The 22490-nt window shown below is 36.7% G+C and overlaps 1 protein-coding gene across 1 annotated transcript in view; it reads right to left on the bottom strand.

The window, feature by feature from the left end:
- Plcxd3 (phosphatidylinositol specific phospholipase C X domain containing 3) overlaps nucleotides 1-22490 on the bottom strand; it is a 212823-nt gene that overhangs the window by 88534 nt on the left and 101799 nt on the right. The window contains exon 2 of the mRNA XM_004641801.1: nucleotides 12750-13458. Coding sequence (XP_004641858.1) covers nucleotides 12750-13458 — 709 coding nt within the window. The remainder of the gene's footprint in view (nucleotides 1-12749; nucleotides 13459-22490) is intronic.

Here is a 22490-nt window from a genome sequence, read left to right as displayed (position 1 = left end):
CATGTGGTGCTGGGGGATCGAACCGCGGTCCCTGATGCTTTGCTAAGCTTGTTCTAAGTAGGTGCTTTAGACCACTGAGCCATCTCTCCAGCCCATATGAACATTTTTGAGACCACCTTTATCCTCAACTAAGTGATGAGACACTGTGTTTGTAATTCTTTTCTTTGGGAGCAGGAGGAAAGACTTGTGATTCCACAGATGGTGAGAGAAGTTTACACTGTGCTACTTATTTTCATGACTTCACTCTCACCTTTTCCAACACACACACACACACACACACACACACACACACACACGCACATGCATATATGTAAACATATGTATACATTTTTAGCCTAAAACATAATGCTCAAGTTAGCTGAGGCAGTATATGGTACACCACTGAGATAACTTTTTTATACAGAGCCTTGGCATAGAGACATCAGAATGTCACCATTCATGGGTTACAGCACTAAGGAGGTTCTCCACTGTCTTAGTTACTTCTCTTGTACCTGAAACACAATAATAGACACCAATAACTCTAAGGATGAAAGCTTTATTATGGCTACCAGATTATAGAGGGCTCATTCTTGGCAGGTTCCAAGACAGGGAAAGATGGAGGAGGCGCCTGGCAGAAGAGGCTTGTTCATGAGATGACAGAGGCAGAGAGAAATCAAGGAGGAAGGAAGGAGATGAACCTTTCCAGGCCAGGCCTGAAGTGACCCATGTCCTTTCACCTGGCTTCACCTCCCAGCATCACATTTAGCTATGGAACTCATTAGCGCACTAATCCTACAATCCAATCACCTCCCAATATTCCACCCATGAGCTCCTCAGGGAACATCTAAACATATAAACCATTACACCCCCTATGTCAGACCCACAGGTTCATGGCCACATCCTGTCTCTGAGCTGTTTGGCCTTAGATGTGTGGAGAAGTGCTGAAGTATAAGGCTGCAGCAGCAGGGAGCTCTACGTGCTTGCAGGGGTGTAGCATTCTTCTGTCCAATAAGGCCAGAGAGAACTGCCTGGGGATCCTTGCCTTGTTTGTGAATGGCACAGAGTCGATTCCATTACATGACACTCAAACAACTGGACAGTAAATGTAAATGTGAGACAAGAATAACACTAAGTTTCCATGCTACTTAAAAACTGATCCTTCTCTCTCCCAAATTCCCATGTGGTTGTTGCTAACACAGTCAACTGTGCCCTCCACCAAGTTTCTCTACAATCTATTCCTCACAGCAAGTATGTTGGAAAAACAAGAGATCTTAATTCAGTTTTCCACCAAAATGGAAATATCTGCATTCACAAATAGCATTTGATAACATTATTGTGACATTTACCTCCTTGACTCGTACATTTTTAACCTGAGCTATCTCATTTTGGAGCCAGAACTAAATAACACAGGCAACAGTTTCTGTGTTTAGTATTTGGATAAATAGTAGTCATACAATGAATTTGATGCTCTGTAAGGGCTAGAAACTTCCAAGGCACAGTCTGTGCTTTTAATATTCACTAGGCTAATGCAGGTTACAGCCTCACTGCCATGTACTATGATTTTCAGATCCTCAGACAACTTGTGAGTTTTTGATTCTTTCTGTTTACCACTGAGGCCAAAGGAAGTAAGCGATAGGCAAGGCAGGAGAAAGTCATGTTTTAAAGCAAAAATTCAGTCTATTCTTGCGATTTTTGTAAAATAAAACAAAGCAAAAACCAATTCTGGCAAGTAAATCTCTAGCTATTTTTGTCTAATTATTTTTAGTACTTTGAAATTAATTAGCAATAAGCTATAATTACAGATACACGAGTAAGACCCAGAGCTGAACCCTTATGAATGAGGCCAGCCAAGTTTTAATATCTGTAGGTGAAAATTACAGTATTTTCTTCTGAAATTTTCCCATTATTCTGAGAAATTTTCGTTTTTCCAGGTTTTTGGTTGTTGTTATACTGAAATTATTATGGAATAAAACATTTCCTCGGCCAACTGTGGCAAGTTAAGATTACAATGTCGTTGTTTAGAGTGTTGTTAATAAGTTGTTAAAAATTCATGTCAAAATTTAATCATGTTAAGCACACTTAAATCAGTGTCTACTACATTTATCTCTAGTAAGAAAGGATTTGGTTTTTGTTACCTCACTCAGCTGAGCATTTTTATTTGTCAGAATCACTTTAGGTAATCCGCAGTTCAGATACCCCAAGTTGTGGCTACCAGTTTCTAACACTCAATACAGATATCTGGATTATAAACCTTCAGGACATCTGTTCAAATAAACCCAAGAAACTGTGCCTACCCTGCCAAAGAGGATAACAGGACAATTCATTCAAAATTAGGATCCTCTGCTATCCTGTTTCTGCTTCTTTGTGCTCTGAATCAATTGAGAAAACTTTGGTAAAGAAGTTGTAGTGTTTATAAATCTTAAAGAATGAGCAACTCCTTTGATAACTGTTTTCTGTCATTTTTTCCATATCCGTAACTTGCTAGTTCCCAATACCTTGGAGAATTTACACTTTTAATAAATTTCAATGCTTGTAGGAAGAAACTTAAAATCACTGAGAGAAAAAGTTGAGTAAATTGTGATTATGTTTCAGTTTGAAGAACTACAATTTTCAGTAGGCACTATGATATCATTAACTCCTCATTTCTCTCATTATCAAAATGATTGGGGCTTTTGAATAGATAGAGCTTCAACTGTTTCCATGAGAAAAAGAACAGCAAAAACAAAGCACGTGGAAAGCCTAATTCACACTAAAAGCTTTCAAACCAAACAAAAGAAGCAGCAGCAACAGCAGCCCTTAACAACTGGAACCTGGCTGGACTCTCAAAATTAGGCCATGTTGTTCTTCTGTTGTACATAAACAATCCCTCAGAATCCAACCTCAGACAAGGTCAGTCTGAAAACATGATGAAGTATGGTTTAAAAAGATACATCTAATTTTTAAAGTAAAAGACCAAGCTCCTTGTGCCACCCACAAATGACCAAGCATCTGACTATCTTGACCAAAATGAGTGACTCTAACTTGTTAGCCAATTAATCTAATCTCATTCTACCCTATGTGTTACTCACTGAGACATCCTGTTATAGAACTGTCCTTGCCTTATGGCAGCATTCCATCTACAGAGAGTCTCTACTTCCTTAAGTTTTTCCCATTCTTACCCTAAATTCCACTTCTATAAATCCTTTTTAGGGTCTCCCTATTGTGATGTCTCACGGTTCCTTGTGACTTGTGCTGTCCCTTAGTTGTAACAAGAAATAAACCCAGCATGCTCAACTATGCCTTGTAGGAGGGCCCCTTTGGCTTTTGCTAATCATACGGCTATTAAATTCTCTCTCTCCACAGCTTTAGTGGCAACAGCCAAACAAACTAGAATGAAAACAAAAACAAAAACACAAACACAAACACAAACACAAACAGGAGCCTCTCTTCCAGAATCAGAAGAAAGGAGCTGGCCTAAAGTCCTCCTCTTCATGGCAGTAGAATAGGACCTTGAGATATTCAGATCTGGTCCATTTGACTTCTTGAATCAGAAACCTCTTCCTTGTTCACCTTCAGATAATTCATTCTATGGTTCATTGCACATGCCTAGCGAATCTCTATGCCCACTTAGTTGCTGACTCAAGTCTCCACACCACTTTTTTGTTACTCTCTCTGCACCCAATCTCCCTGAATCTTGGACACTTGACACCTTAATTCTTTATATTATTTCTGTCCACATCCTTTTAGTGTATCTGTATATAGGTTAGCTTCTCTTAGACATTGAACTCAATTGTCTCAGCAATTCCCCATTAAAAAAAAAAAAAAACTTCAGAGAAGTTTACTCACATGAGTGAGTGTCTATGCCATAAGCCATGAATTTTTATTAAAAAATTAACTCTTTCTATCCTCTCTCTGTGTCTTTGTCTGTGTGTTTGTGTGTCTGTCTGTCTGTTTACCCCTGTCTCTCTGTCTGTCTTTCTCTGTTTCCTTCTTTCTGTCTCTGTCTCCCACAGACACACAATCAACACCTTGACTGGACATGACTTCATCATAGTTCGTGCATCACAGATTAGAGTCTCCTCTAGTCTTTGACTCTCTTGACATTGGTAATGAAAGGTACCTCCCTGCATTTGTTTATATAACATCAGAAAACAATAGAAGAAATGTGCACTTTTATTTCAAAAATTCTTGGGTGAATGTTGTTAAAACAGGATCATTCTTCCTCTTGTCAAACTCCATTGAGAATCAGGCTAAAGTCACCGTTCTGTCATATAGGCTTACAGCCACAAGTTGTTACAGAATCCTTCCCCTTCTCCTTCTTCTTCTTTATGTCCCTTACCTTCTCAATCTCCTTCTCTTTCTCCCTCCTTCTCCTTTTCTTCCCCCTCCTCATTAAATTCTTGAAATCAGTTTAGGGAGGCAACTGGGATCCAACATATTGTAATTTCTGTCATCTTTGTAGAGGACACTGAGTCTGAAATTTAACTTGTTCTTCAGGAATACATTTTTTAAAGCTCAGTGGAGCAAAGAATTCCTCCAAAGCTGCTTTTGAGTATGATTATCAATCCAAGTAATCGTAGGATCAAGTTAAATGGCATGAAAGAGAAATGCCAGTAGTTGGGGGGGGGTGATTTCTTTTTGAAATTACTGATAGGCAGCTGTGATTGAGTGATAAAACAAGCAGGCCTCATACCAAATGGAGTCATAGCTGCAATTCAGGGAAACACTCACTGAGCCTAAGGGTTAGGGACCTATGAAACTTGAAGGTGAAGTTCTTCAAACTTGGCAAACCCAGGTTGATGTGCTGCTTGTCTGTAGATGTGAACAGTCCTCAAATTCAGGCTCCCTCAGCCTGTTTAAAATGAAGAACTTGAGTCACACACCATTGACTCAGAATCTATGGGGGTGGCATCCACGAATTTGCATTTGAACAAAGTTTCCAAGAGCACTTTCACATTTGCCTGAGCCTGAACTGAGGAAAAGACTGCATTTTACAGCTTCCTCTCAATTTATAAAACAAATCCTCTTCTCATGGTTCAGGCTTAGATTCTCAACTGACCCCATTACTGGCTCATAGTATCATCGGATAAAGCTACTTATCCTTTCTGAATTTCAATTTCTTAAATTAAAAATTGAGAATAACATCTATCATATCAATATATGTTTTATATGTATCTTATGATGGAAGCTATATGCAGTAACTATTTATCGGCCAGGTTTTCCAAATATTCTTAACATTGATCTCCTTAGGAATACATAGCTTTTCCCTTCTATTCAATGGAAAATGTATGAACAGCTGATCTATGTGTGTGCTGATCTATCTAGGCTCATGGCCAGGAGTGGGAGATGTGAGACAAGAGACTCTCTTCATAGAGGTTAGTGGGATCTCCTTTCACTCTATAGTTGACATAGAGCTGTTGCAAACCCCAGCTTTGTGGTAAGTCTTTTTCTTTCTCCCTACAATTGCTAAGATGACTGGCTGTTCAGTGGATAACTTCCAGAAAAAGTATGTAGGGGAGCAAACGGTCATAAGTTGGTTGTACTCCCACTATCTGGGAAGATTAGTGACACAGAGAGAGTCCAGGAAAGGTAGACCCAGCACAAAATCTATGGCTTACTACCAAATCACTGCCTCTATTCCTTCCTTCTAGCCAGTTTCATCACCTTCCTTTGACTTTTCTTGGGCTCACCTCACATGTTGCTCTGGTAGCACTCTGCTGCAGCCAACTCTGACTTCAAGATTTTCTCCATCTCTGCTTTACTCCTGCTACTTCTTCAGCCTGAGCATCTGCTCAGCCTAATCCGCTTATCACAATTCCATTCTTTCTACAAAGACATCACCACATTCTTTGAGTTTTCATTTACCTCTCATTACTACCTGTAATTCTTTCATTTTTCTCCAAATTGCATCTAAGTCATGCATGTCCTCATCTTTTCAAGTCTACTTGCAGCAAACAATGATATTTTATCAATTTGAATATGCCTCACAACACCTACTTCAAAGCCCTATGCATACCAGCTGCTCAACAGATAAGTTCTGAATTGAGTGGACTGCCAATATGGTCGAGATGTTGCTATTTAAATGAAATGAAAGTATGAGAAAGGGACTAAATGTTGGAAGGAGCAGGGAGGGATGAGAGGGGTAGAGTAGAGAATATGAAAAGAATTAAGATGTGTTATACAATTATTATTCCATGTTCTGATTGTTTGTATTTTTTAATTAGGTGTTTTTTTTTTGTTTGTTTGTTTGTTTTTTGTGGAACCAGGGATTGAACTCAGGCCCTTGCATTTGCCAGGGAAGGCCTTATTCCACTGAGCCATCTCCCAATCTCCTTTAATTAGATCTTTAACAAAATATTCAAACTGAATAATAAGAACTCTAAAATTAATACCATTTAAACAATTTTGTGTGATGAATGATGTTTTAACTAATTGGTGACTTGAGTTACTGATATAAATACCCTTTTTAAAAAAAAACTGGTGATCAACTTAATTCCACAAATTTTACCTATGAAGGACAACATTTAACTTCATTGTCATAACATAGTTAATGTTTTCTTTTAAATAGAAAAAAGAAGGGCTACAAAGAAAGTCAACATTTTGGCCCTAGCCTTTCAAGGTCAGTAATGACTCAGGAAATAGGAAAACCCATACTGTAATATCCTGTAACTCAATCGTGTCCCAAATTTTCTGATCAAGGGGATTATGGGGCCACAGAGGAGGGTGATTGATGATGTAGTGTGCCTAAGGAGAGTCACAGGGAGAGAAAGCATTCTCTCAAGCTATCACAGAGAGCAAATTGGTCAAGCAATTGCTGTGATTCATCCTCATGGCTGACACTGACAAAGGATTTATAAACTGAGGTACAGAGTTTCAAGATAAATCCTGAGGGGATTTGACTGACCTTATCAGATACAAAAGTTACATTTCTTTTTATAGGTCTTACTCTTTCTTTATCTTAACCATCCAGCAGAGAAGTATGAAAATGAAGTATAAAATAGAAAGCCACATTAATGTGCTGAGCTGTAAAAGGCTCAAGTCAACAACTTCGGACATTGACAGTCTTACAGAAAACCCGTTACTATTATGGACTATTGGGCTATGTTAGGATACTTTGCTGAATTCATGTGCCTACGTAGTTAAATGACAATGGAATGCCCTTGTCTGACAAAGCTAACCAAAAAGGGGGGGATACAGATGAACGACCATTTTGTATCTGTATACTCAAAACAGTTAGGATAGATATACAGCTCCATTCTCTTAATTCAATGAATAGAGAGATTTGTTCTAATAGTGTTTGAGACAGGATCTCGGGTCTGCATCTTGTACAATGAGTTGCCACTAAGACAACAATATGTAATGTATTAATTATTGAAAATGTGCTGGTAATCGGTGGTGAAGTTGTCTTATTACTATTTGGTTCTCAATAAAAATATTTTTTAAAAGATGTATTATATACATGTACCAAATCCCATTATAAATTTGATCACTATAGACTGCACACATGTACTAATAATTTTTTTAAATCTCTGAAAAGTGAAACAAAGTTGCAGTGACCTCTTTGGAATCTCACAAGTAGCGTGGAGATAAAATGGGGTGGTGGTTTTAACTCTCCCCATCTGAGACTACATTCTTACAGCACAGAGTAGAGTGGAGTATGCATCCAAGCATGTTTGCTTTGTGAATGAATAAAGACAGTATTCTTGGTTAAAACCATGAACCTATCTTTTATTAAATATGTTAGATAGGTTATATACCACTTCTATAGTTCATTTTTATAGGATATCAATAATACCTATATTCTGGAGATCATCTGAATAGTAAATCAAATGATACAAATAAAGCAGTAAAATATACAATGAAGAGCACTTGAAAATATCTAGCAATAAAAACATATTACTGGGGGCCGGGGAGATAGCTCAGTAGAATAAGTGCTTGCCTGGCAAGCACAGGGTCTTGAGTTCAATCCCCGGTACCACACACACAAAAAAATTACTATTATTATCGTAATCCAAATTGTTGACCTATATAAACATTAAAACTTAGATAATATTAGTTTACTTACAAAGATATATTGCTTTACAAAAATTCTGATAGGGACATGATTGCCTTTCATGAACTAAAAAGGAAGCAACAAACACACAAATTAATAAACTTCCACAAGTTCAGGAAGGACTTGACTCAAATTACACACCTTCTTTTAAAGAATGTGTGAATTCTGTGGGAGTGACGTGTAAAAGCTGGTGTTTGAAAAATAAATTAAAAATAGATCTTTAAGAAATAAAATTCTGTGTCTTCTGGCTTTGCTAAAATGCAGAAAACACATCTGCAGTATTTGGAATGAACCGCCAGATTGAAAGTTAGAGCATCTAAATCCAAGCTGGAATTAGTTTTCCTGAAAACCACCCACAATTTTAAACACTAGTTTCTAAATACATATGCCAAGAATTTTTTGTTAACCCAAATATAAGAAGTGATTTTTAAAATTGTAGAGAAACGTGCTAGTCAAATATAGGTTTTAGTTCAAACTCCAAATTTTGCAGATGAGAATACTTAAGACCCAGAGAGATCTTAAATCACCTAATAATTTTTTCTTAGGTGGCTCAGGAGAGCTTACTACATCTGTGTTCCCATCGTGGGAATTTCTGAATGAACGTTTTGGCACAAAAGCCCAGAGGAGGACCAGAAAGATAGCTCAGTGGACTAAATGCCTCCTTAGGCAAGCACAGGGACCAGAACTCCACCTCCAGAACCCATGCCTCACAGGCACCGCCCCTGGGCATGGTGAGCCTAGGACAAAGTCCTGGCATGGTGACACATACCTGGAATCCCAGTGCTGGGGAGGCTGAAGACAGGAGGATCACTAGAAGTCCAAGCTGCATAGTGAGACCATATACCAAATACATAAAAAGAAAGAAAAAGAAAAAAAAAAAGAAAGAAAGGAAAGAAAAGCCAAGAGGATAGAAGCAGAATCATCCTCCATTTTAGACTTATTCACTTGGTAAACCAATTTCTAAGGAGTCAAGTACTCCTTGAGAGGGAAGCGAATCACTGCTTCAAGGCAGACCCAAGGCCTAAGAAGACAATTTCCTGCAGGCTCCCTCTAGAAAGCCAGAATGTGTCAAAGCAAATAAATAAATGCATGAACAAATAAATAAGAGCAAAGCAAAATCAAAAGTATCAAGTTTCACATTAACACCACCTTTGCAAAACAGCTCAGCTAATGGTTGAAAGCAAAGTCTTTCTACTTCTTTTGAGACTAAACGTCACTGAAGAATGCATAAAGCGTAAGTATAATGGCAAGGGGCACATATATGTGGATGTCATTGGAAGATAACTTGCACAATCATAGAGATAAAAAGGTGATTCTATCTGTAGATCTTCATTTCTACTTGTTTTCCTCTGTTCTTTCCCTTTCATTTATTTTATTCTCTCTCTCTCTCTCTCTCTCTCTCTCTCTCTCTCTCTCTCTCTCTCTCTCTCTCTCTCTCTCTCTCTCTCTCTCCCTCTCTCTTGGAACTGGGGGATTGAACTCAGGCCCTTGCACTTGCCAGGGAAGTGCTTATTCTACTGAGCCATCTCCCCAGCCCCCTCTTCTATTCTTTTCAATGATGCAGCTTTACTATTTTCACGTGTATAAACAGAGCCAAATAAAAAGTTCTGAATTAGAGCAGATGGCTGAGGACACTCCAAAATTAGTTCCATGGGCTGTTAATAAGTGTTATCTTTGGGGGGGGGGTGATGCCTGGAAAAAACTATTAGTTAAATTTAAAATTTTCACTAAAATACTCATTAGTGCTTTTTATTTGCTAATGTGCAGGTAGAGTCTTGGAAGAATTGCACAAAATATAATCTTAAGCACTTTTCTAACTTTGATTTTTCCCTCACAAATCCTACTTTAGTATACTAGAGCATGGATAACCACAAACAGTTTAATTACAACATATAAACTCCCAAAGCACATCAAATGTCATACAAGAGAAAGCTGAAAGCCACTTATTCCTTGACTGCATTCTTTTTGGTTCCTCTAAAGACAGGCCCCTACCTAGGGAGAAGCAGGGAATAATAGTTCTTAGCCAAAATGCAAAGCAGGCTTGTGATATAGGTAAGTATTTTCTTAAGAAAAAAACTAAACAGTGAAAAGATGAGACTTGGGGAGGCTATAGGAAAGCATGTGCTATGCTCAATATTGAAATAATCAGAATTCAGCTTCCTTGATGCCTAGTACAGAAAAAATGAACAAAGTTGGAGGTAGTTCATCCTTTATCTGTGTCCTTCCACTATCTCATCTCTAGTGGCTCCCCAATGGATTCCTCAAAAAGTGCAGGCTCTCCAGGAAACTGTTAAAAGGAACATATTCTTACGTGTACATGATTCCCTCATTTTGTAATTTGAAGATAGAGGGAGTAAATTATTATTTACCATAATAAAGAATGTTTGCAGAAAGTTATGTCATTAAATATGAAAGTTTATTTTAATGAACGCTTTGGTTTGATGAGCTGACTTTAGGCTTAGAAAGGTCAGAGACCAGTGCATAACCATACACAAGAACCAGAGGTGCCTGTAGGATGCCCATGGTAGTCTGAGTATAGGGCAACAAAGATGATGAAATAAAAGAATAGGAGTAACAGAAGATTTAATCAAATGATGCAAGGCAGAGGTACAAAGTGGTGCATATGATATCCAGGAAGATATTGAAGAAATCTAATTAATTTTTCAAATTATGTGCACAATCATGATTAGGAAATTTTTCAGTCCTGGACCTTACACAAGGTCTATAAGAATTAGTCTGAAGCAAGTTCCATGTCTTGAAATAGGAAAAAGAAAGATCATGTGGGTCTAGTGATCCTAAAAAGACTGTCTTGCAATAGTGTGGCTCAAACTATAATATAAGAAATCTCAATACTGGCACAAAACTGGAGGGAGGGTCTGGTGCTTATGCAACATACACAATAAAGGCTTAAAAACTTTATGCAAATCACCAGGAACAAGGGGATTCTAGCTAATATCTGCATAACAATAAGAACTGAGATTTGGTAAAGGAGAATCCTTGCTTTGCAATGACTTATTGCACTCACTACCTCAACAGGCCAATAACCTTAATGAGTGGGTTTATAATCCTAATAATTAATTAGCCATGTCTTCTTCCATGCCTAAGCAACACTTTAAGTTCAGCATGGCCCTGATTATACAGCCCACGCTTCCTCCCCATGTTCCTGTCTTTTGCAAATGCTTCTTTCATCTTCTCAATAGGAAACTACCATTACCTCTTTCTCCCACTCATACCACAAAGCTAGTTACTAACGCAACCCCATTTTTGTCTACTAGCACTTTCTCAGTTTCCTCAACCCTTCAGCTTAGCTTTCATTGTCTTGCTGGAGCCATTCTGAGCATCTCTTGACTGCTTAATTTCTCCACTCCAATCATCTTCTGCAGTTCATCAGTTACGATCTAAACTGCAGGTCTGCTCAAGTCGCTTGAGTGCTAAACACCACTGCTCTCAGGATGAAGTTCTCCATATCCTGGATGAAAAATCGCTTGCATGCATATTCTTGTATCCTGCTGCAGGATTTATCTCCTGCCCTTCTGCACCCTGCACATCATGCTTTAGGGCCACCCAGACTGTTTTACTGATAAATCTTTTCTCTTTTTCTTGACTTTCCTCACAAAATTATTAACTGTGAAAAAATCCATGATTCTTATTATAATCCAAGTTACCAATAAAATGTAAATATAAAATACTTGATAAAAATTCATGTTCTCTCTTCACATGCTATTTACAATATGTAATATTTTAATTTAATAGAATAAATCATATGCATGATTCTCCATGTTGTGTCACACTTATGAGAAAGAGCTACAGAGATTTTTGCTAATTGCTCAAATTATACCTCCCTGCTAAATAATTCTCTCCATGCTTGGCCCAGTTTGACCCATGGAATGCCTAGTGTTTGGAGGGCAATACATCCTAATAAGGTAGCCCAGTTACAGTGCAGGGCACAGGTTACTCCCAGAGAGCAGAGCCTACTTAGTGTTTTACTTGGAGTCTATTTTCCTGTTCGAGGGGCCTTAGTCAAAGCATTGCACTTTTCTGAAATCATTTTTAAATCTGTAAGACAATATTTACTTCCCAAGACTGTTATGTATATATTAAGAGGCACTAGGCATGTAAAAAGATTCTTCACACAATACAGAATGCTTTTTTGATCTTTAAAGAGTTATACATATGGGCTATAAGGAAATAATCAGACATAGAGTCAAAATACATGAGTTATAAGGTGACCTGTGTCCCACAGAATTATGTTGCAGTCCTAACCCCAAACCTGTAACTGTGATATTACTTGGAGACAGGGTCTATATAGATGCAATCAGTCTAGGATGTCATTAGGGTGAGCTGCAAGCCAATATGATTGGCACCCTTACAAAAGGAGAAAAGAGAAGACAGAGACTCACAGGAAGAATGTCATATAATGAAGAAAAAAATAAGAAGCAATATAGGCATAAGCCAAGCATTGTCCAATGTAGATCACCAGCTATCACGAGAAACTAGGTGAGAGGCATGGTTCTATTTCAGTATCTTTAGAAGGAGCCAACTCCGCTGACACTTTGATTTCAGACTTCCAGTCTCCATAACTGAGATAATATATTTCTATTATAAGACATTCTGTTTGTGGTACTTTATTACAACAGCCCTAGGAAACTAATACACCTAAGTATGAGTTTTAACTATACACTTACAGCTGTAAGGATTTCAGTTAGACTATTGGACTTGACATATGAAAGACACTTACCTTTCTGTGATTGTTTCTCTGAGGCCACTTGCCACGCCTTTGACCACAGTGCTAGCTTTGGGGGTCAGCACCACCTGAGATATAAAGAATGAGCCCTTCTTCCTTCTTTCAGTGATGGATGCTTGAAGAAACTGGATCAGTTTTTCAGGGTCTGTGGTGTTGGCCCAGGGAGCTGGCATCATCTGCCCGGGCCAGAGGAAGGGTACTTCCAGAGCCACTGGGCTGTGGTAGAAGACTAGCACTTGGTAGTCTTTCTCCCACAGGTATTTTAAAGTAACTTCCTGGGCAAAAATTGCTGGGCACATTTTGTTTCCATAGATATCTTTCAGCATTTGGACCAGTTTTTCATGGTGATATTTCTGCATCCCATAGAAATGATTGAAGTCCAAGAATACCACCTCCTTATGGTGATCTGTGAGGAATGCGTTGATCTCCTCAAGACCTTCATTGACTTTGGCACTGAACAGACCATGAGCAAAGTAGAGTTCATTGTCTGGGTCTCTGGGCTTGGTGGAAATTCGAAGATCAAAATAACGGATTCCAGCTCCTAGCTGGCCAGTAAAGTTCATTGTCTGAGTGGCCAACCATTTCCGCATCAGCTTCTTGGCTACAGTTCCAAATACAGAAACAAAATTCTGGACAGTTTCTGGCTGCTCAGGCCCTACTGGAGAGGCTTCATCAATGTAGAAGCTGAAGGAATCATGGGACCCTAGGAGAGTAACAAGGCATAGAGGGGTTATTGTGCAGCTCTTGATCCCATGGAACTTCTTTCCCTCTTGCAATGCCCATAATTTTCCTCTAAATGAGGTAAAAGAAATACTGAGCAATATACAGTTAATTCTGTTATCTTCATGTATCCTTTTTACAACTTACTACAGGACAGAGAGAATTTTAATCAATCAAACTGTTTTTAAAATGATAACAGTTTCTTCAGAACAATACTTAAAAATTCAAGTAATCATCTCCTCTGGCAAACTAAGAATTTAATGCACTTTCTAAATTTGGATTTTGTGCAGGAGGTATAAGTGATCATTCATAAAGAAATATTTATAGGGACTCATTAGTTGCCAGATACTTTGTCTGTATTCTCACCTTTTCCATTCATTTTTTATGATTCTCCATGGATTTGCCTGAGTGAATAATTTAAATTCAGGTAGGCAGTCTGTATGAATTGTTACAGCCTATGCTTTTCTTTTTAAAGACAAATAGGGAGTGGCAAGAGAGCTCAGCAGACTAAGTGCCTGCTTAGGCAAGTGCAGAGATTGGGGTTTAATCCCTGGCACCACATGTCATGTTGGCCCCACACCCAGGCACACTGAGCCAGTCACCGAGTCCAGGTGTGGTGGTGCACAGCTGTAATCTTAGCACAAAAAAGGATGAAAACAGGAGGATCACTACAAATCCAAGCTGCAGAGTGAGACCTTGTACCAAGTACATAAATATAAAACAAACACAAAAAGACAAACATCTTTATTTTTCTGACCTAAAATGAATACTCATTATAAAAATATGATATAAAAGAAATACACAATGAGAAACAAAATTTCTAGAAATAACACTGGAACTTGGTTGTTTGTGCTGTTTGAAATTTTATTTCTCTCTGACCATAATATGTGATACAATTATAACATTTATTTTTAGAAAAAATGTGTCTCAACCACTTTGGGTAGAAGGTGTAAGACAAGAGGTCATAATGCTAATATAATTTACCTCATTCTTGATGTTTTGTGTGTGCAATGGTGAACTTTAAAGAGGACAAGTTTTTTCTTGCATATTGAATAAAAATATATTTTTTTGCAATTTAATGTAACTGTCAAAATAAAAAATGAGACTAATTACTTCTTTATTCTCAGATAGTTCTTTCAATAGCCAACGTTCTTGGATGAGCCTTCTGAACTGAGAAGAATTTCTTCCTCAGAAGAACAAGGACTATTTATTTATTTTTGGCAGTTGTATCAATACTCCATAAAAGTTGCAATGAGCATGTGTATTATTTACTCATAAGTGCAGTGTGCCACTTAAAATATAATAGGAACCCAATGAAAATATTTCAAGGCGGAATTTTGATTTTGAATCTTTGTTTAATTCTTTGGCATGACTTCCTGCATACCTCAAATTTAATGAATGTATTCTGGATCCTTCCAACATTTGAAAGGGCAGATGTACTTCAAATTCTGACATGAATGCATAAATAATCCTTGTTCTTTCCATTGTTAGTATGTCTATTGTTAGCTAATTGACCAACCCTCAGTCACTGGACTCGAGATGGAAAAAGAGAATTTTTCTTCCCAACACGTTCAGTAGGGAGCAGCCCTAGCAGTTGAAGGCTTCAGTTCTATAACTCAAGGAAGCATATTTCATTAACAACTAACTACAACAAGCCTTTGCATCCCGGTGAAATCCTAAACACAATACTTAGCAAACTCATCCCCATACTCCTGATGTGTGGAAATTGCTACAGAAATTTTGTTTAAGGTGACTACATTTGTGATCATTTTTATGCAAAAATACAAAATTCTTCTGTTTCATTACTTGACTTTATCTGATATGAAGTGACATTCCAGCATTTTTTAAAAATTAATTTGACTGAGAAACAAATAGCAATGACACAGTTTCAAAACTGATTAATAGGACAGTTTCAATAATTAACACATTGCATATTGTTGTCTTCTTAGTGGTTATTCATAGTACAAGATTCAGGCATGATATTCTATCCACAAACACTATTAGAACAAATCTTTCTTCTCATTGAATTAGGAGAAAGTAGCTGTATATCAATCCTAACTATTTTGTATATACAGATGCAAAATGGTCTTTCATTTGTATCCCCTTTTTTTGTTTAGTTTTGTCAGAAATGGGTATTACCTTGCCATTTAAATATCGTGGGTGCATGAATTCAGCAAAATATTCCAATACAGTCCAGTAGTCCATAATAGTAGTGAGTTTTCCTTAGGACTGGCAATGTCAGAAGTTGTTGACTTGAGCCTTTTATAGCTCAGCATATTAATATGGCTTTACTTTTCATACCTTGACTTTATAATTTCCTGCTGGATGATTAAGACCAAGATAAAGCAAGACTTGTATAATAAGAAATGTAACTTGTACATTACAACGTCAGTCAAATCACCTCAAGATTTAGCCTGAAATCCTATACCGCAGTTTGTAGATCCTTTGTCAGTGAAAATAATTCTTTTTGGTGGATCAGGCTGCCTGAAGGGCAGGTCTAATAAGGCAGGTGGAGCTGGGGATCGAAACGTGGCATCCTGCTCCTGACTGCCTTTGTATGAGCAGGCCAGCATTTTGATATCGTTAAAATGATAAGTACTTACTAGTACAATAGATTTAGACTTTATGTATAAGTGGATTTAGTAACTTGAGATAATTAAATCACTATAATTAAAAGTCCCCATTAATTGGATGTAAGTTAACTCCTCTGCATGGAAAGCTAGAGTCACTACTACTCTCTTTTATAAATGTTTGCTTCAGGTATAATGGTCTATCTCATGGTAAACAATTTCTCTGATTTTTTAATTCATTCATTACCTATTCATCCAAAGGTCTATCAGGTACCTGCTATGTATAATATTACTATGATATGCAGAAGACAAGCATTGTTTTTATCCTCATGAATCACGGCTTACTGTGTAATACACACAGGTAAATGACAGTACAGCTTGGCAACCAGCTTGGAGGATGTGTTGGAATAACAAGCAGAAAATGTGTGAAGGTTGATTATCAATAGTTTATAAATATAATTTTAAGAGAACTAGAATAAATGCAAAGGAAACCTTGCTTTTTGGACTAAATGGTAAAGGACTTTGAGAGTCACATAAATGGTAGGGCATGAACAGGTCAGTGAATGAGTTTGCCTCAATTCAGCACTACAGACTCGTGAAACACTGTATCTTGCCTTCTGGTGGGTCATAATTTGTGAGGGAGGCTGTTCATAAACATGAAGAATGAATATTTGAATCAGACAACATTTATTTATTTAACAGATAGATATTAAAATGTTTTTTTAAAGAGTTAAGATTGAGCATTGTACAGTAAAAATAATTCCTTTAGGCCTAGAAGGAATATATTAACACTCCCATCTTTATTTATATATTTACCTAAAAATAAGAAAATTAAGCTTTGGCAACATTTAACAAAGGTAATAATCCTGTTACCTTTAAGGAAGATAAATGCCACATTCAGTTGTCAGGGCTCAGACCATATTTCTTCAAGATTTGGCATATTTAAAGTCACTGATCTTTTTCCTTCATATATTTCCATGTGATAGTTGACCATAAAGGAATTACCTGACCTATCTCTCTCCAAAGCAGAGCATAAGGTTCTCATACGACAGTTGTGCCATCCCACATCCTGGGGAGAAATCTCTTATAGAGTCATCAAAGAAAATCCGCGTAAGCAGACTTTGTTGTGTCTTCCGTAGACCCCAGTTTATCTCCATTGCATCATGCTTCTTTTTACCATTAGATCACACCAGTCTTGTTTTGTCTCAACTCTCAACTTTTCTTTTTTTTAATTTACTACATAATTTAGTTTTTCTGGGTTCAGTTTCAAAGGTTTTCTTGCCATATGAAACTGTAGTTAAATAAGTCCATTTTGCTTCCCACTTATTTGTCTTTGTTACACTAGTGTCATCATAACTCCTGTGAAAGATGAGGAAAAATTGTTATTTTTTCTCCCCAATGCAGTGTAAACATATCTTAAGGAAACAGTGGGGATTCCACTGGCCTGAGTGGTCACTCATTCATCACATATCTCACTATATTATAGGTTGCTGTAAAATCATGACATAGGAAATAAATTTTAGAATTGTACAATTTTAGAATTAGAAAATAATTTTAGAATTATGATTATCCAAGTCCTCATAGTATAGACATATTGCTTTAAAAGATCTTTTAAAAATAAAAACAATTTGGACTAAAGATAATTCAAATATGTAAAGAGAAAACTAAAATTAACACCTCTACTCTTTTAATGAACTTGGCATCAGACCCATCATTGTTCTACAATTTTAGCTAACAGAAAGATCATCACATATAAACTATGAAGCAGATTACCTACATGTAGATTCATTGTTACTACTATTAATTATTATATTCACCTTAAGTGTATATCATACTGCTGGGGATATAGCTCAGTAGCACAAGTGCCTGCCTGGAAAGTGCAAGGTCCTGTGTCTGATTCTCCATGCAAAACCAGAAGCAAAAACAAAGACAAAAAGAAAATAAAACAGTACATATTATTCTTTAAAATACTAGCTCATAGTACAAAAATACTACAATATGAAATATGTTATAAAATCACTGGTGGGAATGTAGACTGGTACAATGATTATGCAAATCAGTGTGGAGACTCCTTAAAAAAATACGACTAAAATTCCATTCAAACTAGCTATTCCCCTATTGGGAATTTTCCCAAAGGATCTGAAAACATCATATCATAGAGATATATGTGTACCTATGTTTATAGCAGCACAATTTGTGATAGCCAAATCTTGGAAACAACCAAGATGCCTATCACCTGAGGAATGGATGAAAAAGATGTGGTTTTATACAATGGAGTATTATTCAGCTATTAAGAATGATAAACTCGAAGCCTTTATATTGAAGTGGATGCCACTTGAAGATATACTTATAAGTGAAATATATCAGACTGACATGTATAAATATCATATAGTCTCCCTAGTGTGAGAACTAAAAAGAAGAAATAAGAAGAGAAAGGTATAACAATTAAAAGGAAAGTGGGAACTTAAGGATTAGACAACGAAGAAAGGGCAAGGAGAAAAACTAGGAAACATGATAGGGGCAAAGCCATACATTTATATGCACAAGATGGTTAAGGCAGTGATCCTGAGAATCTTCAGCAGGTTTTTGAAACTAGCAGTTAATTGGTACGATTCTCACCCTGACTAACTATATATACTGATACCTGTGAACTAAGCAACATCACTGAAGATAGCAATGTGTAATACTAGACTCATGCTTGGAATACCTTTCAGTCTGATCTTCTAAATATGTGCTGTTTGTCATGACATAGCAATTACTGCCATACTGTCCATCAAGTAAATGTTTTTTTTTTTTTAAAAAAAGAGGGTAATAAATGAAAACAAGAAACAAGAAAAAATGTCATAGGACTGTCCTGCTACAATGCTGTATATGGTTAGATTTCTAAATTTCTGTGTAAAAATACGTAATTGTCTATTCCTATTTTTAAAAATTTTTTAATTTTTTTATTTTTTTCTTCATATACTATAGAGACTTAAAGTTTAACATACCAATAGTTGATGGAAAATACCTGTTCCAAGTTATGTCTAAGATGTTTGATATTCAGACAGATAGTAAGGTTAAGCTCAACTGCCTATGTTTTAGGGTAATAATAATAAGCTTCCCTTCTGTAGGGTTAACAACTCGAGTTTGTAGACCAGAATGAGAGAAAAAGAAGGGCTGGAAGGACAGCCAACATTTTGGCCCTAGCCTTTCAAGGTCAGTGAGGACTCAGGACATAGGAGAACCTGTACTGTAACATCATGTAACTCAGGTATGTCCCAAATTTTCTGATCAAGAAGATTATGGGGGCCACAAAGGAAAGTGATCAGTGATGTAGAGTGTGCCTAAGGAGAGTCACATGAAGACAAAACATTCTCTCAAGCTTTCACAGAGATCAAATTGGTCAAGCAATGGCCGTGACTCATCCATATAGTTGATACTCACAAAGGGTCTACAAACTGCTGTACAGGGTTTCAGGCTAAATCCTGAGGGGATTTGACTGACCTTGTCAGTTACAAAAGTTACATTTCTTGCTAAATAGGTCTTGTTCTTTCTTGGTCTTAACCATTAAGCAGAAAAATATAAAAACAAAGTATAAAATGTAAAGCTATATTAATATGCTGAGCTGTAAAAGGCCTGAGGAAAACCCAGTACTTTTATGGACTACTGTACTATAATGTAATATTTTGCTGAATTCATGTACCTACAATATTTAAATGACAATGGAATACCCATCTCTGACAAAACTAAACATAAAAAGGGGTTACAAATGAAGGACCATTTTGTATCTGAATATTCAAAATAGGATAGATATACAGCTACTTTCTGTTAGTTCAATGAATAGAAAGATTTGTTCTAAAAGTGTTTGTGGACAGGATATCATGTTTGCATCTTGTACTATGAATAACCACCAAGAAGACAATAATATGCAATGTATTAATTATTGAAACTGTCCTGCTAATCAGTTTTGAAACTGTCTCATTGGTATTTGTTTCTCGATAAAATTAAAAAAATAAATAAAATCACATGTATTTTATCTGTATTAGAATGGAAATATTTATGTGATTTATGTAAATCACATATTAGTTTGTAAATATACAAAAGCAAATTCATGTTATTCATTAATGAATATACACATAAAAAGTTTACATATTTTTTAATTCTTAAAAAGGCTTCTGATTTAGTGAACTGAGAAAATTGAACTGAATGAACCACATGGGAAAGATCAGAAATAGAAAATATTGAATAAAAGAACCATCAGGGTGAACCTTCGTGATTCCAGCTACAGAGCACATCAGATACAGCCAAGTCTCTTGAGCCTTTAGTAGCTCTTCCCATGTTGCAAAATATTGGTATTGAAAGAGATCCCCACAACCACGTTTGGTTTTTTTTATTTTTATTTTTAACCACTTTCTTGTTTCTCATTCCTCTTCTGGGAAGTGAGATTCAGACACAGAGCACAGTTGAATATAGTTAATGCTGTTAAATAAACAACAATGAATCCTTTGCAGCCTTTCTGAAATACTTGACATAACTGTACTTCCTTATTCCAATATTTTCTGCTTCAGCTTTTGGGATGTAACTTCCTACGAGTGTTTCTACATTTTCTGTGATCTTTGCTGTTTAATCTCCGGTTCTGCCCTTAATTGTTTTTCCTTCTTCCATCTCCCAAGTACAGGTGGTGTCTCATAGTTTTTGATGATCCCATCTATTTCTTTATCCTCTTTTACCTTTCTAGGGATGCATCACAATTGATATCATTGAGATTATCCTTCATTCCAGACCTCCCGTCTTCCTACCAGGAAAACATATTTCATTGCCCCATAGACTCCTGTAACTGAAATGAACAAAATAAATCTTTTGTCCCTCTTCAAACTTGCTCACTTTTTTTGTGTCCACCATCAAACTTATCCCAGAAACCTTCTGCCTCACCTTGGAACTTATCTACATTTCTCCCTTTTCCCTTAAACCTCACACTGAATTGACTTTCAGGTCACACATTGTCACGGTACATACTGTGGAAAGGTACAAATTGTCTCTCAGTTTTGTCTTTGTCCTTTCCAGTGCTAGTGGCCAGTTTTCTTGTGGGGACCCCACAAGTACCTTTCAAGTACGGCCTTGACTCAAAGTTCTGCAACTTCTCCTTAATCCCAGCTGCAGCAATCAAACCTCCTCTAAAGGCATCACCCTGACGCAGCCTCTAAAATACATTTAATCCCAGCAAAAGACAATCTACAACTTATTTCACCCCAATGCATTGGCATTTATGTATGAGTTTATCCTGCTTTAGATTTTACTTTATTAATGAGCATTTTGACTAGGTAATATATCTAGTATTTAATTTCTCTACAAGAACTATTTAGGGTTTTTAAATTTATAAGCCTTTATTACATATTAATAAAACAAACTTTTGAATATATATCAATGTAAACATTTAAAAATGTTAGATTGCTATCCCTACATGTGGCTTGACTGGATGATGGGCACTGGCCCAGAACACTCTGCCTCAGTAGACAGAATCCAGTGTTCTACAAAGCACCAACACTATTTTGCCATGTTTTAAATCTTTCCTGTTGGTGGTTTGAAGAACTATTTAGTTTTAAAACTTGGCATTCCCTTCAGGTGACAGAAACCCATGGGTTATCGAACCCCGTGCTAGTCTGATAACTAGAGTCTCGTCACCTGCTGAGGCTGTATGTGAATATTCCTTCAACACTACTACCACCTCCTGAATAATAATTAGTGAGCTTTATTCCCTGTTGTCTTTTACTAAATCCTTAAACTCTACCTCTTAAGGTTATACTCCTGATTGATGGCTGATAGGATTCTGACAGATACGCACAGTACTCTTTCCAGGTGAGTACGCCCTACCCTATTCTTTACAGTACTTATACAAAATCCACTCCTGTTGTCTAATTTTAATGATGAAAGAGTAAAACACAAAATTAAGAAAATAATATTATTGAAGAAGTCACTTTTACTTGATTTGGAAGGCAATCATTCATTCCAATAGTGATTACATGATAATTTGACAGGGGAGACTTCAGAATTAATCCTTTAGTTCTTACTTGACAGCATACAATTAAACTCGTTTGGTTTTTATTACTCCCACTTATTAAGCTGATAAGTTGTTTGGACTTTTGAAGATAAAGACAAAACCTTCAGCAGAAGTCATCATGTCTTACTTCTGGTGCATAATCTCTTTTGCATGCTTTTGGTCTTTGTGGAAAAAACTGAGATTTTTTTTGTCAACAGATATAATGAAGACATGAATCAAAAACTAAAATACTTCCAGAATTGAATAAATAATTAAAACTACTCTCTTGTAGTATAATATGTACCTTTCACCTGATATAGTAGATTTATAGGACAATGATTTTTGCACATGAAATGAAACCTTATATATGGTGGGGCACTGAGATTACTCTGTGAATAACAGAAAAATCAAAATCATCAGCATTCA

This window comes from Octodon degus, unplaced genomic scaffold (genome assembly GCF_000260255.1).
Source record: "Octodon degus isolate 3935 unplaced genomic scaffold, OctDeg1.0 scaffold00142, whole genome shotgun sequence".
Classification (NCBI taxonomy): Eukaryota; Metazoa; Chordata; class Mammalia; order Rodentia; family Octodontidae; genus Octodon; species Octodon degus.
Note: the sequence above shows the minus strand (reverse complement) of the source record. Positions and strands in the feature narration are given on the sequence as shown.